At 27.7% G+C, this 18,847-nt stretch overlaps 3 protein-coding genes across 6 annotated transcripts in view; 2 read left to right on the forward strand and 1 right to left on the reverse strand.

Annotated features, from left to right (window-relative positions):
• On the forward strand, positions 1 to 8,531 carry LOC107171977 (protein SERAC1). The gene is made up of 14 exons (XM_089219522.1): positions 1 to 575; positions 2,154 to 2,348; positions 2,413 to 2,534; positions 2,602 to 2,694; positions 2,802 to 2,937; positions 3,008 to 3,151; positions 3,341 to 3,607; positions 4,010 to 4,217; positions 4,276 to 4,437; positions 4,496 to 4,626; positions 4,687 to 4,845; positions 4,902 to 5,048; positions 7,894 to 7,960; positions 8,366 to 8,531. Exons 1-14 carry the CDS (start codon positions 305 to 307, stop codon positions 8,427 to 8,429), a joined length of 2,166 nt encoding a protein of 721 aa, XP_089075648.1. The 5' UTR covers positions 1 to 304; the 3' UTR covers positions 8,430 to 8,531.
• LOC107168836 (protein SERAC1) overlaps positions 8,242 to 18,847 on the reverse strand; it is an 11,910-nt gene continuing 1,304 nt past the window's right edge. For 2 of the 4 annotated variants that reach the window (XM_015518369.2, XM_015518378.2), the window contains exons 2-8: positions 18,267 to 18,355; positions 15,660 to 16,271; positions 9,842 to 9,969; positions 9,622 to 9,765; positions 9,416 to 9,559; positions 8,888 to 8,954; positions 8,242 to 8,752 (exon numbers count right to left, since the gene is read on the reverse strand). In XM_015518369.2, coding sequence (XP_015373855.2) covers positions 8,677 to 8,752; positions 8,888 to 8,954; positions 9,416 to 9,559; positions 9,622 to 9,765; positions 9,842 to 9,969; positions 15,660 to 16,271; positions 18,267 to 18,286 — 1,191 coding nt within the window. In that variant the 5' untranslated portion in view covers positions 18,287 to 18,355 and the 3' untranslated portion in view covers positions 8,242 to 8,676. Of the gene's footprint in view, positions 8,753 to 8,887; positions 8,955 to 9,415; positions 9,560 to 9,621; positions 9,766 to 9,841; positions 9,970 to 15,659; positions 16,272 to 18,266; positions 18,356 to 18,847 lie in introns of those variants that run through there. The other 2 variants (XM_089219523.1, XR_016190265.1) reach the window with 2 other exon arrangements.
• The window catches only part of LOC149058105 (uncharacterized), a 27,388-nt gene continuing 20,284 nt past the window's right edge, over positions 11,744 to 18,847 (forward strand). Inside the window, exon 1 of the mRNA XM_089219524.1 lies at positions 11,744 to 11,930. The gene's annotated coding sequence lies outside the window, so the exon portion shown is untranslated. The remainder of the gene's footprint in view (positions 11,931 to 18,847) is intronic.

The following is an 18,847-nucleotide window of genomic DNA, read 5'->3' on the forward strand; positions in this document are numbered from 1 at the left end:
AAGCAAATTGTTGGTAGTTGAAAATAGTCAGAAGAAAAAATTACTAATTAGCAATTGAATTGTTTTCCTTAAACCTTTACCAAATAACATTATTTGTTATAAATCGTACGGCATAGAATGACGAATCATATTCGTTTAAACGTTTGCATCACAATGGAAAGTGGTTAATGATAAATGTTGTACCTTTTGTTATACTTATTGGCTTGAAGCTGCATAGAACACTGTCTACCCAGTAAACACTGGACAATGTCAGATTGAAGACGATGGTTAATCAGTCTCAAGTGTTTGCTGAAAATCATTGAACATGACAAGGCTGACCATGTTTAGATCGATATCTTTTAGTAAGTTACGCGAAAAGCTTGCTAAACTATCCAACAGTGTGTCAGAAAATCGCAACCACATCCGTTTATTTGCCGAGTCAATTGCCTATTGTGTGGTAACCGGCAGTCTGGGATGGCTGGCATACGAGTTTCATGAGACTGTATTGACCATTGAACATTGTATTCAAAAAGATCCAATGCTGTTGAACTACAAAGCACCAGAATATGTATTTGTCGACAAAGCCACATTCACTGGTAAACTTTGTGTACTTTATACCATTTTTGTTTTACTGCTGCAGACTACAGTAGATACCATATATTGTCAGGTGACCTTTCTGGTGTTAATATTCTTTTATTTCTATTTTTATGATTTTTAGTTAAGAATTAGGTATAAAATACAATTCTATCTATGGAGTTATGTAGAACATTTATATAATATTTTAGAATTTCTGTCAGTTCACATTCGCAAAAAACCCTTGCATTATGTTAAATAACGTCAGAGGCAAACTGGGGGGTAAATAGCTTTATCCAGACGCTTAAATAAATTGATAACATTGAAAACCTAGTTTTTTTTTTTTTTGGGGGGGGGGGGTAGTATATCAAATATAGGTATTATATATTATAACAGGGGTGGCCATTAACCTTAATTTTGGGAGCTGCAAATTTATGAAGCTATTTTGAAGTGAGCCAAATTGTTAAGATAGATAGGTATGTTTATAAAATGAAAACATATTTTTAATTTTGTAACAAATATAGGAACATTCATTTTTTACACTACACAGAGCATTATTGTTCGGGTAGGTACACATGAAGAAATGGGATTTTACTTTTGAGAAATGTATTTTATATTACAGTAGTCACTCGATAATTCGAAAAACTCCATAAATTAAACTAAACACAAAGTCCCCTGAGAAAACATCTGTAATTAAAAGAAAATACATGTATTTCAGTCCCCTCGTTAATTTGAAATGTCTGTCAGTGAGACACGCTCTATATTTAGAATTTTTATTCCACAAACTTCAATAATTCAAATCAAAATCTTACTATCAGTAAGTTAAACAACGCTATAGACCAGATTGTGGCCAGCAATTTATCACAAAAAAAACAACAGATTTCTTTATTATTCAAAATATAATAATATTATAAATAAATGTAATATTTATATACATACAATTATTCACCTCTTTTTAATTTGAATTGATTTTTTTCCGTTGATTATTCGATCACTCAATAAATCGAAAACCTCTATAAATTAAATTTTTAACTCAGTCCCTTGAATTTCGAATTATCAAGTGACTACTGTATATCAATTAATTTTACTTTAAGCTTGGTGTCAAGAGCCACACGACACTTACATGGTAGCTGCATGTGACTCGCAAGCCTTGTTATGGTCACCCCTGTATTATAATATATCTATTTGTTCAGGCAGCCCATATATTGAGTAGGCCTAGTGTGCTATAACATACTAGCATACCTGGCTAGTTGACCCCTGAATAACATATTTAGGTACCATACATGTCTGCGATATATGCAGAAAAAAGTTTTTGAGGGTTTTTGAAAATCAGTTTATACCAGTGAAAACCCAAGCTTTATAATATATTATATTTGCATGTTATTTGTATAAATAATTTTTAATAAGTATTTGGAAATTAAATATCAGCTTTTATAATACATAAAATCAACAGTTTTAATATTTAAGTACCAATAAAAATAATATTGTTTGTAAAATATGCTTTTCTTTACTTATTTACCTGCATGTGTTTTGGGATATAGTTCAATTTTATAATGTAATTTTAACTTTTTGTTAATCATTTATAATTTTTTTTTGTATAGAACTAGATGAGTATCAAATTATCGATGGAAACAGTATAATACAGCCAACAAATCCTCCTGTATTTTTTTTACAAAAATGGAATGATTTCAAACATAAAAAGGCTTGGAAACTTTTGGAAATAACCAACAAATACAAAAATTCTAAACTATCCTGGGTAGCCATTTCACGTTTGACCACAATGACTGATCTAAAAAGTATATATAAACTGATAATATAAATTTTTTTTTTTGCATTATTATCTTTAAATATTTTTTTTAGATTCAGATTTCCAACATTTAGCGCAAATGAGTCATGCACATACTTTGGTTGGTTTGGCTCGATCAGCTAATGCTAATCCTAAATTTTTCTTACCTCCTAGAAATATAAGTTGGACAAAAGATGTATAAATAATAAATTATAATCATTGTATTATTTTTCTTAAATTATAATTCATTCATTTTAATTTAGGAAATATTGTACAAAATACGCCATTTGTTAATTAAATTAAATGAATTAAATGAACACAAATGTTTATCTTACTTTATGGCCTATGCATTTAAAGTAAGTAAAATCGTGTTACTGCCTTTTAATATTATTCTTTTTATTTATTTTTTGTTGTATAGTGTTATTTAATATCTTTAATACTTATGCCTGTTTATATTTATTAGGATAAACAGCATGACTATTATCACCTGGATGATGTACCACCAGATTTTGCAAGTATGCAAATAGACAATGATAATATATTACAGTTAAGCATAAATGCTTTACGTCATCATTGTAATAATGAAACAAATGTCACTGGTAAGTACTTTAAATCAAACCTATTTATTATAATTAAAAATCAAAATTGATAAGATTATGTCATAAACAGCTATGGTAAAACTGGGAGGTCTACAAATTTTGATGGCTATTTATCAGTATTTAAAAAATGATGAACAAGTAGCAGAAGAAATCGGAAAATTGTTGTCAGTTGCTTCTTTAAACAAAGATCTTATACAAGATATTTTTTTAACCGGTATAGTCTAACAAATGTTGTTTCAATAGATATTTTTTTTAGATCTTCAAAGTAAATATAATATTTTATTATCAGCTCAGTAAATAAAAATTTTAAAACTACTCAATATTTATTATTTAGTTTAATTGTATTCATTATTAACAGATAATATTGTTAAATATGATTTTAAATTATTTATATATTATTTAGGATGGATCAGTATTTTGTTTGAATGGAAGAATCACAAAAATTTTAGAATTCAGTCATGGGCCAACCGAACATTATTAAATATGGATGATGAGGATCCAATTAACGGAAATTATATGTTTGGAAAGCAAACAGTCTTATTACATCCAAAAAATAGATACCATCAAGATGCTAAAATTGATGTAGTTCTTGTACATGGCTTATTAGGTGGTGTCAGCTTTTCATGGCGTGAAAAAGATGTACATATTAATGAACCTCTTGGTCTTTTTGGTAAATAAATTGTATATTATCATCAGTTCATACTAGATCTTCTGTCTGTGAATTGCTGTCTTGACAATCTTGTTGACAATGAATGGACTTCTAATATTAATTTCTTTAGGTGACTTATTTGGTTTTAGTTCCTTTAAATATTTGTTGATACTTATTAATAGTTAACCTCCTTATTCTTGATAATTGTTTTAGGCTGAAGCTTTTTTATAAAAATATAATAATAATAATAATCAACACGTACATTTACATAGTTTGAACTGTTTGAAGTATAAATAATATTTTATAAATTCATTTTTTTAACATTTTACTCTCTGATAATTTTTCTGAATATATTGTTTCACATTTAAAATAAAATTTAATAATCTTAATATTTACCTCAAAATTATACTATTTTAATAATAGATATGAATAATAAGAATGAATCTCATAACTCATCAAATACTACTACACTAAAAAGACCAGTTGGTGAAGATATGCAAAATTATTTGGATAGCTATAAAGAAGTCAAAGCTAGAGAATGGGACTTAATTGGGAGTGAATTTGAATTTGTTTTGAACGATATACCACATAAAGAAAATTTAAAAGGAAGCGGGCCTTACTCAATACATGGGTAATATTTTATTTTTACAATGATATTAAATTGTATTATATCTAATTGTTTTCAAAAGGAATGATTCTACTGTGCGACAAACTGCTCTCAATAAAGGTTATAGTCAATGTTGGCCATCCGATTGGTTACCTTCTGATGAAGAAGGTCTACGAGTGATTGGTGTCGATTATAGTACAACATTGTCTGAATGGTTGCCATCTTGTCCTTTAAAACAAAAAGAGTATGAGATTTTTAAACTGATTTCAAGATGACTATTTAAAAATTGTGTATGTTCTTAGTCATCGCACACTCGAAGGACGCACAGACAAATTGATGCATCAATTACTAGCTATTGGCATTGGAGACCGACCAATAATCTTTTTGGCCCATTCTATGGGTGGACTTTTAGTTAAAAATATGTTGGTTGCAGGTAAAATGTCTAGCTGTAAAAAATAAGTGCAAATTAAATTTTATAAAAATATTATTTTAGCAAGAAATAGTAATGATCCAAATGTGAGAAAACTTTTTGAGAAGACAAGATCTGTATTCTTTTTTAGTACACCACATCATGGGTCACCATTAGCTACTTTAAATAGCGCATATCGATTCTTTTTATGGCCATCAGTAGAAGTGGATGAACTAAGAACTGGTATTTTGACTTATTAATCATTTTAATATTATGTTATATAAAAAAATTTTTTATAGATTCACCTAAGTTAGTATCCCTCCATGATGATTTCCTTGAATGTTTAAAAGATAATCCAATGAAGATTGTCACTTTTGCTGAAAGTCTTCCAACAGAGTTTACTGCTTTGAAAGTACCTATACTATGCGTACCTAAAGATGCAGCTGGTAAGTTTCAATTATTTTATAAATATATATTATTAATATAAATATATTGGTTATAACTTACAAATATATTTATAGAAATAAATAAATTAGATGCAATTGAAAATATAATATAATATAATAGAGTAATAGACTATTTAAAACAAGTGTAGTTTAATTTAATCTTTTCACTGCTACACTATTTATATTCTGCAACCAGTGGCATGCTTCATGAAATAAAATATATTTTTTTAAATTTCAATCAAATCTGTATAAATAAATTATTTAAATTAAAAATAATGCAAGTCAAGGTTTCCTAAAGTTACTGACAAATGATAATATTATAAAATACAGAAATGTAATGATGAAAAGTGATCTCGTCACCTATAGGTTAAGTCCAGTAAAATACTATTTCTCAAATTATTTTAAGTCCAAAATATTAATCAAAAAACATACTGACGTGAAAGTGATCTACTGTGCACTGTCAAATCGCATTTGAAAAACCTGTTGTTTGAGGTTCTCCTATATAAAGGTCTACCCTCTACATCAGCGGTTCTAAACCTATGGTCTGCAGACCCCCAAAGGCCAGGATACTCATTTTGGGAATTTGCGGCAGCCTTAACACCTAACATAAATCTATACGTAACAAGAGTGCATTATTACAATATTTTCGGCTAATTATTATTGTTTTTTTTTTTTCATATAAAATTTGTCTTATATTGTAAGAGACAAACCTATTTCTACTTCCTATAATTTATTATATAAAATAATTATTATAATTTTATGATAACATGAGATGTTTTGTAAAAAAAAAAGTATTCAACAAAAAATTGGTAGGGGGCCCGCAATTCCCAAAAATCTTCCATCGGGAATCCGTGTTCTACAAAAGATTAAGAGGACATGATAGCTGCTCGTGTTGTCTCCATCTTACAAGTGTGCAACATTGCAAATTTTACGCTCAGCAGAACACGTGCAGCTCTGTTAAATTGAAATTTAGAATGCATTGACTTCTTATAAAATTTATAGGTAAAAATGTTATTTAGACAATCTCATAGGCTTTTTACTATATTTTAATCTTGAAGCAAGTTATAAATATTTTAAGATTTACAAAAAATTTATAATTTTTAAAATAATCATAACTCGCTTCAAAATTAAAGTATGATAAAAAACCTATGAGAAGCCCCTGATAAAATCTTACCTTTAAATTTTATTAGAGGTTAATTCACTATACATTTTAAACAAACAGAACTACATGTGTTCTACTGAGCCTACCATTTGTTGTATTATAGTATGTATTATATACTTGTAAGACGGAGACAACACATGTGGTTATCACATCTTCTTAAGAACCCCTGCTCTACATCTCCTAGCCCTCTCTAAAATAGTGTTGTTTCCATGGATGTATTGTTTGTTTGCAATTGTCTTGGAAATGCTTACAGCCTAATGGGTATGTGTCCTGTATGTCTGAATTTTTTATAATTTACTCTGTAGTCTCTATTAATAAGTCTGATTTATCATAACAATATTCTATATTATAATAATATAAGGTATTTTATATATTAGCAAATTCCCCTGAATTTTTTATCTTTGTGTCATATCCAACGTCATAATTTGCTGTATTATAGTACAACTACAAAACCATCTCTTATTTAGTCACTCTTCTTGCATGTTGTGCAATTACTACATCTCATTTCTTAGAAATCGTGTCTCTATTATCTACTTATTTCTACTGTGCCTTCAACATCTGGAATTTTAATATTTAATGCATTCTCACTTAAAGTTTAAATATCTGAATTAAAAATGTCAATCGTCCCCTGGATTAGTGATTTAGTGTTAACTCTACTATTTATTAATATTATTGTGTTGTATTTAAATCTTTATATTTATATAATATACTTATTTTATATATCTTTTAAACTTTGTTTTGTTGTTATCAATAAGTTTTTTGAATACCTTAGACAAGTGCTTAGAAATTAAAAAATGTACTTCTTCAACTTGGACTAGATTAGAAGTATCAATTTAATTTAGTTTAATATCACATGATTAAGATTGTTACCTATTTGTAAAAATTAAAAATTAAAAACATAAATTTATTAAACAAATGCATCGTTTAAATAATCATAAGCACCTAAATCTTTTAATTAAATATTTATATGACAAGCAATTATATGTGTTTATTATATTATGTATTTTTTTAGTCCAAAGCTCTCTAAATTTATTATGGGTTATAATATGCCTCAAAAACCTATATATTAGTGTGAAAAGTGTTTTTTTTTTACAGATTGGAACAACTTATCCAATAATTTTTTTAAATAGAGAATGTTGCAGAGCATGTTTTAATCATTATTTTATGAACTAACTAGAAGTAAATTATGAATAAACCAGTAACCATCATCTGTCCATCAAATTTTTCTTTTCACATCTGATTATTATTTCTACATTAATTAGCAATAAACAGCTTAAAAATTATAAATATAAATGAAAAATACAAAAATTTGATATTGAATTACTTTTAGTTTATAACAGTTATATAACTTGACTTAAAACTAATCTGCTATCTTTTCATATACTACAGACTAATTTTCAATGAGTAAAATAGTAAAATACTGGTTACTACAAGATCTTTAATAAAAAATAAATTAATATCTTAAACTTTATGAGATACCAATAAATATTATGAATTATGTATAGCTATAGTTAACTATAAAATATAAATAATCTTATAATATCATTCACAATAAGTGTTGTTCATGCAATTCTTAAACTTTTTTATTTAATGGAGCATATTATATAATAATCGTATATTTACATCTAAATTAAACATATTTCAGTCTTGTTTTATACAAAAAGTAAAATATTTTTTATTTAGATCCATCAGTGGGTGAACTTTATGAGTTGCCATTAAACCATATGTCTATCTGCAAAGCTGACTCAAAGTAAGTGTAAGATATGGTTTGTAATTATTAATTTTTACTTAGTTAAAAGTCATTCATGTATAACCCAACACTCAATAGTTTTACATATTGTCGTTTAAACAATAAATTGCTTATAATGTAGGCGCAACTAGGAATATTTTTCTGAAAGGTTAAAATTGTATCAGCGGTACAGATTCTGTTAATTTATATTTTAGACTAAAATATGATTAAAAAACTAGGGGGTCAAATTTCCCCTAATTGCGCCTATGGCTTAAAACAGAAATCAATAGTAAGTGGCAGTCTTTAAAATATAAATTTTTATTTGTATCTCAATAAAACACTTCCATACATTGTGTTGACATAAAACATATTCAAATAAATGTTGTTTTTAAACAATAAAATTATTAAGTCTCATTATTTTTACAGATTGTCATTTGTTTATCAAAAAACATTAGCTGTGATAAAAACAGTTGCTGCATACAGTAGTTAATTGGAATGACCATTATCAAAAACTCCAATTAATATGAATAATTATATTGTATTGCTTATAACTGACCACAAAAAACATACAATATAACATATTATTTTGAAATGATGGTTTTGTTTTGTATTCAAAATAATAAATATTAATTAATAATTTATGATTAATTATATATTCTGATGTATTGGTATTTGTGACATGTAATGATCTCTTGTTTACTTTTTATATATGTAGTATACTTTATTTCTAACAATATTTATACTGTTTCTTCAACTGTTGATTGCTTTAATGATTGTATCATATTAACTAGCTCTTGATATAGAAAACAATTCCTGTAATATGTATTATTATATTAGTATTTTTTAATGCCAACAAAATGGTAGGTGATTAAAATAATCTTAAATTACTTATATGTTTATATACTTAATATTATATATTTTAATATATTACTATGTTGTAGTTCTTACCGATTTTTCGGCTTACAAATATTTCGATGATCCAATGGAACCCCATATAAATCTCCAAATCCAGGATCTTAATAAGAAAAAAAAAGTGAATTTTTTATTCTATAATAATAATATATACTATACTCATAGGGAGGGAGGTAGGGATTATTTATCCACCTTTCTCCTATTGTCCCAAAAATAATGTTTCTTTGGTACTACTAACACAATTCATTTAAATTTAAAACCCAATCATTTACTTATAACTTATAACTCCCCATCTGAAACTTCTGGTCATGCCACTGACTATAATGTAGGTCCTATTCCTATATTATAGAATGATTATTATTTAACCTTGAACCAAATTTTATATTTTTATTAATGGTTCCTGAAAAAAAATCTATTTTATTCTATGAATATCAATATTTCATTGGTCCATTCTTAAGGTATACCAATAAATAAATTGTAGTAGCTGGTAATTACAATTTTAAAATATAAAACTACTTTTAAGGCTACATAATTTAAAACATTAAAAATTATATGAATAGATACCTGCAGACTGAATAGAAACAATTCTTAAATAAATTAGTTTCATTAGTGTCAATTTGGTTTCAATAAAACTTTTCACTTGTATTTGTCTATTAACATTCATCATTTCATGAAATGTTTTCTGAAGTTTTTGTATATCTTGTGTATCTGTAGCAAAAATTAAAAATCAATATTAATCATTCCAAAGTTTATGATATCATGTACTATACCATTTACTAACTCTTGTAATTCGATTGATCGTTGAAACAGAGGTAGTTTTATATTGGCCAAAGGAGATCCGTTATGTGGAACGCTATAAAATAATATTCCTCTGGTATTTGTTATGATTTTGTGAGTTTGCTGGTTTTCATTAGCTATAACAATATAACATTTATATACCCATAAGAAAACAAGAACAACCATCTAACACTTAATGAATAAAATCAATACCATGAACTAATATTTGTTTTATGAACAATCCCCCTTTAGAATGACCAACCCATGTAATGGGATGTTGTCCGACATGTACATTTCTTAGAAGTGATATCATCTCCAATCCTCTGTCTTTCATGGTTGTCCTGTTATAAAATAGAACTACTTGAATAAGTATAACGATTAGAATAATATTATATTATAAGCAATAGACATTGAATTTAGAATACCTATAGTCTATTCTATAATCAATTTTATAGGTAAGATAATGTAATGTTACACTCAAATACTTAATCAAGCGCGCCATTTTAGTGTATCGATTGTTGGTGTACAGTTTACAGTATACTTGATATTATAGGTAAATACGAGTTCTATGTGGAAACGCTATAACTAGATGTCTAATAGATGTGGAACGATGATGTGTTGGTTAAATCAATTTTCACAGGATCGTGATTCGTGGTGCGTTCTCTTACTGGATGGTGCGTATAGCGTTATAGTCTTATAGAGCATATATTTAGAACGTAAGTGACTATACATTGTGCAAATGCTATTTCTAGATTTATGTACATAATACACTACATATTATATAAACTTAAATACACTTGTACCCAATTTATTATTGTAAAAATTTAACGATTAGTTAAAGTTAAACACAAGAGACAGTTAAACCAGTGTTTCCCAAAGTGGGCGATATCGCCCCCTTGGGGGCGCTAGACCTATCCAGGGGGGCAATGGAAGTTACAAGCTTAATTGGGGGGCATTTCATTACAAAAAGGGGGCGGTGATAGTTTCATCTGTCGTTATCGTAATAACAGAAACACCGTACGTGATCCAAATTATCTGAATTGTGTATTTTGTATTTTTAGATTAATCGTTCGTCGTCTGTCGACATTTGTCGATAATCTGTCGTTATTGCGATAACAGAAACAACGTAGGTACGTGATCTAAATTATCTGAATTATTTTTGTATTTAGTACACTCGCGAATGCCGACCTTATTCGTTGTCGTTTTTATAATAATTTTTGTTAATTTGTGTATTATTTTATTTAAATTCTAAACGTTTTTCACATCATGGCATCTGAATCGAAGAAAAAATGTAGGCAGTATAATATTGAATATTTGAAGTATGGTTTTATTCAATCGCCTACAAATATAACATTACCAATGTGTCTCATTTGCCGAAAAGTATTTTCAAATGAAGCTATGAAACCATCGAGACTGCAAGAACATTTAATAAAAGTTCATGCTAATAAAAAAAATATGGATTTATTTTATTTTCAAACACTTGAAAAGAAATTTTTGAAAGAGCCGACATTGGTCAATATGTTTAACTGTTAAACTAACAGAACAAGCTGTTTGTGCCCAGTGGACCGTGGTTGCGGGTACCTAATTACTAATTTGTACAAACGAAAACATTGTGCTTTTACTTGTTTTACTATATTTATATTGTTTTTCTATGGTAAATATATTATTGTATCGCGGTCGTACGCTCAACTGCGGAAACGCTCAGAGTGTACGTACTGGCTGGTGTTGCTAGCTCGGGCTAAAATCCGGATTTTTAGCAACAAATCCTAGCCGCATAGACAACACGTGGTCCAAACTAACCGTCCCTGTCCTTCTATAAACAGCCATGGGCGTAGCGAGGACGGGGCAGGGGGACACTTGCCCACCCCTGCGTCTCAAATTGAATTAAAACAATTTATTTTTTATTTTTAAATTGAAATAATTAAGTTTTACATTAAAACCGAAATATTAAATACGATATAAAACTATAAGAACATTTAAGTCTAAAAATAGTTCAATGCGACCGAGTGTAATCATTTTATATTTTGTCGATTGGTCTGTGTGTAGATTATTTGAATTACGAGTTTAACGCTAATCTTTTTGTACTTAATACATTAACATCAACTTTTACTCAAACTGACAGCGATAATGTCGATAGGTATTATAGAATTTTATAATAATCACTTTTTCAAAACGCTTACCTGCTATAATATTATAGTGCAACGGTCCATGCCGTGCTGTGTTAAGCGTAAATAAACCCTAACGAATAACGTTTAAATTTAATATAATATTGTACACGATGGACATACGAAAATTTTTAGTGGTAAGTACATATTATCTTATATTATAATAGTAAATAATACAAATATAATGCAGTCTTTTACATATTATGTATAATCAATCATAATAATAAAAGCATAAGTAACAGAAAATTCTAAGTAGATTTTGTGAAGATCCTAGACGATTGTCATTAATATAATTATACGTACAGGTACAAAATTGTTTTATTCAATTTTTTTTTTATTTTACTTTAAATTATTAATATATTTATTATTGGCATTTTTATAATATTGTTTTAATTCCCCCCTCCCCTGATTGAAATCCTAGCTACGCCCATGTAAACAGCTAATAGCCATATTTCCCGGACTTATGATCAATACAAATATATATATTACTGTTTTTGAGTTTCTCTTGGTAGGTGGTCGCCAGTTGATACACAACAAAAATGTATTTGAAAAGTAAAATAAAAATACGAAATAGTGGGTTAAATAATACCTATGTTTAACAAACTATAAGTGATGGTCAAACAGTTGGGAGAAGAAGTCGAAGAGAGTAGATTATTCCTCATAATTTTTTTTCAATTTTTATACCTAATAATAGTGATACCTAACCATAAATTATAATTTAAATAATTAAAATAGTGCATGTAGAAATATCCCTACCCGTGACTACAGAAACATTTGACTCCCACCACCTCTTGAAATATTTTACACAATACGCATGTCTTAATATGTTATTTTTTCAACATGCCAATTTATGATATAATTTTAAAAAAAATTTCAGCCGTACCGTTACTTAAAAATCTATAAATATATATCGACAAATTAAAGTTTTTCGAGTATACCATCAAAAATCTCATGCGTGCCACTTATTTGCCATCCATAGCCTATCGACTACCGATGTATAATATACCAATAGGTACTTTTCATTTTTCAGTTAATATAATTAACGATGGGGATAAGTGTATTTATTATGCATGTTGCTAATGTTATTTGTAAATAATGTAAATTATATTATTTCACATATGGCTCCTGTACACTGTATTTCTCGGAAATTTGGAAATTATATTGTTACTTTAACAAGAAAAATTACAAAACATTACACTGAGTTGTGCATATTATTTACACAGTTATTTTTAAGAAAATTTCGAACTATCTTCCTCAACTGATGGTATAGGAAGGGGAGGAGGTTAATTACCAAATGGTAATATTGTTGCCCCTGTCCACTGTCTCTAACACTTTCTATAGGTTCCTACAATGTTCACACTTTCACAGTTTAGTGTTTCAAATTAATTATCGTAAAAACAATATATACCTAATATTAATATAATTTCTACGATTTACGAAACAAATAGTATCCAAATCAATATTAAATTTATGAATTTACATTTATCTAGATTAAAATTAATATGATTATGTAGGTTTATGCACAATAATTATGGTAATTCAATTTATTTATAATTTAATAAAATTATTTAACACTAATTTCTATGTGTTTGTATGGTTAAGAAAAAATCGGGTTTTCTTCTTAAAAAGTTTTTGATGGACTCCCTAAAGTAGCTAAGTTATACAGGATGATTGATTTATCAAACAACACTCATTTTTTCAAAAAGTATTGACTTTTTTCAAATTTTTTTTTTTCAAAATTGTAGATTTACACTCTTCTTGAATTGTACCTACATTTTTTTTTTCACCCTTATATTCATTAGGTAAACCTGCACTATCGACTTTTGATTTTCAAATGGTAACCTATACTTAAAATTTCATAAATTAACAAAGCTATTTTTTATATTAATTATTACATTAAAATTTCGAATTTAGCACTAGTAGTTTATGAGTTATAGTTATTTAAAGTTTAGATTGGTGGAGTGGAGTGGAGTGGGGTTACCCCGCAATATGTTTGTCCACTACACCACTTCTCCAAACTTTGAATACTTATAACTCATAAACTACTCGTCTAAAATTCGATTTTTACGTATCAAAATACTTAAGAAAATATTCTGCTTTGGAATATGAAATTAAAAAACTATGTTGTCATTCAAAAAAGTAAAAAACTTAAAAAATAATAAGGATAAAAAATATAATTTTTTAATAAAAGCGTTGTTTTTTAACAATTTGAAACTATTAAAAAAAATATTTTGAAAAAAGTCAATACTTTTTTAAATAATGGGTGTTGTTTGATAAAAGAATCACCCTGTATACTAACTTAACATTACTTAAAAATACTCATTCATCTTGTATAATTAATATATAATAATATTATACACATTACAGGTTACAATTTCAATTTTAAGACTGCGCAAAATAGCAGAAAATTAGTCAGACGATAGTTGTGCACCTGAATAGCCTATACAAAACGCCGTGTTAAAATATTGTCATTAAATCCTGATAAAATTCGCTGTGAGTCTAGTACTCTAGTGCAGACATGTCAAATATACGGCCCTCAGCTCAATTTTTTGTGGTCTGTAATGTATGTGATCGGGGACACTGTTAGTTGATACTGTTGATAGTCTCCGCACCTAGCGGGTGAATAACATAATAAGATTTTATGTAATTGGGTAATGTAGTGGTGAATTAGTGACTATCTATGAAGTATACAAGGTTATGATAATAATTGTATTGTTTTTTCTTTGATGTGAATTTGTAGCAGTTGTAACTAAGATATTGTAATTATGTTAAATATACAAATCGTTATGTCTCATTGCATTAAGTGTATCTGTTAATATTATAATGTGGGACGACGATGAACGGATCTTACATGGCCCGTGGCTACCAATATTAATGAAAAAAAAACATAATAAAATAATGAAAAAATATAATATAATTTTGTGTCAAAAAACTCACAACTATCTTAGATTCTTAAAGAATGGTTTACTTGATATACATTATTATACTGTCTTACCTATCTTCTAATAAACTGTAATCGAAATATTGAATAAGATTTTTTTGTTAAACTTTTATGTGCAGTCCGCATAGTCAAGCTTTTCAATATATTTGGCACACCTGATATTTTGAGTTTGACATGCCTGCTCTAGTGGGATAGGTAAAGTAATATATAACTGCTACCTAATGCGAAAACACTTCTATTTAAGTTTTAAAAAGATGACCACTGGGCGAATATTCATTCAAACCGTTATAAAAAGATGAAATTTCTTAAATGGAATATAAATATAAATACTTAGAAATTAACATAATATTATATTATTATATTTAGTAAATCGTAAACGAAAATAAAAGTTAAGATATGGTATAGGTACGAGGTACTTAAAAAATAGACTTGTGGCCTTTTTTATAGGTACTCGAATTTTCTATCAACAATTACATGTATATCATAATAACAAAAATCCACTACTTTATACCATAATAATGTCGCATTAAACAAACAAACAGTCTTCAACAGTCAATGAAAAGAAATATTTGAATTTCAGGTGATAAATATATTTTATAAATAAGCCAGTAAAATAATATGCAATATATCTTACAATCAAAGTAATTATTCTATAATATCAAACTTCTGTAGAACGAATATTGTGTTTAATGTTTATGTATTTTCGGTGCATAGAAATTACTATTAGTAAGTACTAAGAACAACTAGTTAGGAATCTTATTTAAAATTGTCTTAGCTATTTTACCCAATTTTAAAAGAAAAGAAATTCGAAAATTTCGAATCGATCCCTTCAAATATTTGAAAATTAGTCGAACTATTTTAAATATTTAGAAAATAATATATTTAATTTGTTTTTATATAGATTATTGTATTAAAAATTTCTTACCTTACTGGTTTGCTTAACCATATAGGTCTCCACAAATATGGATCGGTACTGTAGCTTATGGATATAACTCGGACGTATGGACAATCCAGTGGCAACCAATCTCTGGGCCAACAATTAGTAAACTCTTTGATCTCCTCGCCGATAGACAATCTTTCAAATTTATTTATTGAAGATAAACCAGAATTTCTGACGACCACAGGCTCAGGTTTCTGATCCACTTGTTTCCACACACCTTGTTTCCAAGTCTTGAGTTTGTCGCCTCTAAGTCCATGTATAAAAACTACGTCCATGCAAGTTGACTCAAGTCCAGGGTCGTATAGTATCTCACATTTAACCTCACATCTTTTAGGACCATCGACTTCTGAATCAATCCAATTCAGTTTTTGTTCAAAAGTAATTAACGCGATATTACATTTTTCTATTGCGAATCTCGCCAACCACCAACTGTATTTTATTAGCCATAATAAAAATGAAGTCATCGATGCAGTTTCGTAGAAAAAAAAATTCTTGGTCTTCAACCAACATGATATTAGCATTTGCTGGTATGATGTGATGTCAGGTTTAAAGTAACAAATAACATATGCAATATCTTGAATTGTCTTCATAATATTCCTATTATAAATTAAATAATATGTTTATATTAGTACTGTAAAGAATAATTATTTTTAGATTCAAAGTTTCTATTGATAGTAATATTTCTACAGCTGATCAGTCCAGCCCCAAACAATAACTTAGTCTAATTTGTAACGTGCATTCAGAATTTAAAATCCAACATTTTAATTATAATATTCAGTGATAATCTAAGTATTTCGATAGGTACATAAAAACCAAATTTACAAAGATAATTTTATGAGTTATAACTTTTAAGTATTTTATAGTATTGATGAACGGAATACCTAGCGGGCCAACATTTAGGGGGGTAATCATCATGTACCACTCTACTACGTTCGTCTAAACTTTAAATACTTATAACTTATAAACTACCAGCCGTAAATTCGATTTTTTTTTATCGAAATACTCAGAAAAATGTTCTTTTTCGAAGATTCATTTAAAACTGTAAGTTGTCTTTCAAAATAGTAAGAAGCATAAAAAATTATGAGAATAAAAAATAAAAAAAGTAACACGTTTATTTTTCATGACTTTATTTTTGGACAATATAAAAATTATTGAAACTTTTTGAAATAATGAGTGGTTCGCGATAAAATATTCACAATAATGATGGTTATAAGGTAGGTTAAACAAAGAGTTATCCCAAAAGATATCACGTCACCCTAGTATTATAAAATAAATAGTTATTAAAATAATATATTATTATTTGAAATATATTATAGTAATTAAATAAATTTTAAACTTAATCAAATTACCTAGTTTAAATATTTTAATCATTTCATAGTCCATGGAAAAAGATAATAATATACACACTAGCAATAACTTTCAAGTCACATAGATTAATATTTGTTGAATTAAGTTAGTACGTCAAAATAATTAAAACCGTTCATGAAAAATTGTCATTTATCGTTTAATTCCATCCACTTTTGAACTTTAAAAGTTAGAAAAGAAATTATGTAAAGAAAATTAAAGAATTTTGTGAGAAAAATTTTTGAGAAAGCTTGTATTCAATTTTTAAAAATTGAGTTAAAAGTTTTATGCATTTTTAACTATTATAGCTTCAAAACAATTTCAAAAATGTTCTTTTGTGATGACTCAATGTCTGACACAACAACTTATCCAAATGTAAGATACTTTTTTAAGTATAATATTAAACTATTGTCTTATATCTATACCACAGATGTATTCAACGTTCTAAGAGAAGTCGGTATCTGCTCAGTTATATAGTATGATAAATGTGAAAATTTCATCAAAAATTAATTCAACTTAGATAGGTACCCTGGGTGATGGGTGATGGCCCTTAGATGGGTACCCATATTATTAAATTTAGGTATATTAAATTAATAATAGCAATATAAATATAAAATAAAATTTTCTCAGCAATATAATATGATAATATGCAGAAAGACCTACTCCGTTCAGAATTATTTTTCATAAAAAATGATTAATCAATGAATAAATATTTAACTCATCGATTACACTGACCTACTCAATGATAAGGTAAAATCGACAACTGCTTTAGGCCGTATAGGCGAGACTCCCGACTTTTACTATAATAATTTAAAATAACCACTCGTCCGATCAATTTAATATATTATATGGCATGTAATTATTAAGAGGACGTGATATCTGCATGTGTTATCTCCGTCTTTCAAGTGAGCAACGTAAAAAATTTTACGCCTTGCAGAACACGTATAGCTCAGTGAGTTTTAAGATATATAAGTAATTTACAATTTTATAATACTCATAACTCGCTATAAAATTAAAATATAATAAAAAAAAATCTATGAGAAGCCCTAGATAATAATCTTACCTTTAAATTTTAATATAGGTCAATTCACTCTAAATTTTTAACTAACAGAGCCACACGTGTTTCGCTGAGCGTACAATTTGACATGTTACGCACTTGTAAGACGGAGACAACACATGCTGGGGTATCACGTCCTCTTAAAGAATCATCATAAAAATAATATTAAATGAAAAGGGTATACAACTTACTGACTCTGAAACGTCAACATAGATTTTATTGCATTTGGAACTATTTGAACCAGCTATTATGGTCGGTGCCGGATAGCCGATCGTCCATTCTGAAATTAAATATTTGTTTTACATAGGTATACCTACTTGAGTAGGTACCTCAAAAAATCTACTCCAAAACAATTTTTTCTCATAAGCCATTTATGACAAAAAAAAATATTGCACCGATAACATTTTAAAACTGTTATTCAATATATATAATTATTAAATATTATATTTAACATAATATTATTATTTGTAAAAATCGTTAAAACTCTTGACTAATTGCAGTGCTTAATATCATATAAGATGATATCATATTACCATAATGTCCGATCCTTTACGATTGTTGTATTTAATTAATTGACTTACAATAAGACTAATTTACTGCAACTCGCAGTATTATTAATTTGACATTGAACTCAAAATGTATGGTTTCATACTGACACAATATTATCGACAATAAAAAAAAAAGTTATGTGTATATAGGTGTTGTGATAACGTATAAAATATTTTTAAATTTATTAAATGGTGTATAAATAATTAATGGAAACTTCATTATA

Source organism: Diuraphis noxia, unplaced genomic scaffold (assembly GCF_037042655.1).
Source record: "Diuraphis noxia isolate RWA-SAM2 unplaced genomic scaffold, SU_Dnox_SAM2 contig0002, whole genome shotgun sequence".
NCBI lineage: Eukaryota > Metazoa > Arthropoda > Insecta > Hemiptera > Aphididae > Diuraphis > Diuraphis noxia.

Bases quoted from the DNA above. Each gene is read 5' to 3' on its own strand.
- LOC107171977 (XM_089219522.1), top strand. From the start codon at position 305: ATGACAAGGCTGACCATGTTTAGATCGATATCTTTTAGTAAGTTACGC. The intron at 2,535-2,601 runs GTATAAATAATA...ATTTTAATTTAG, and splicing joins ATATAAGTTGGACAAAAGAT to GAAATATTGTACAAAATACG. The intron at 4,846-4,901 runs GTATTTTGACTT...AATTTTTTATAG, and splicing joins AGTGGATGAACTAAGAACTG to ATTCACCTAAGTTAGTATCC.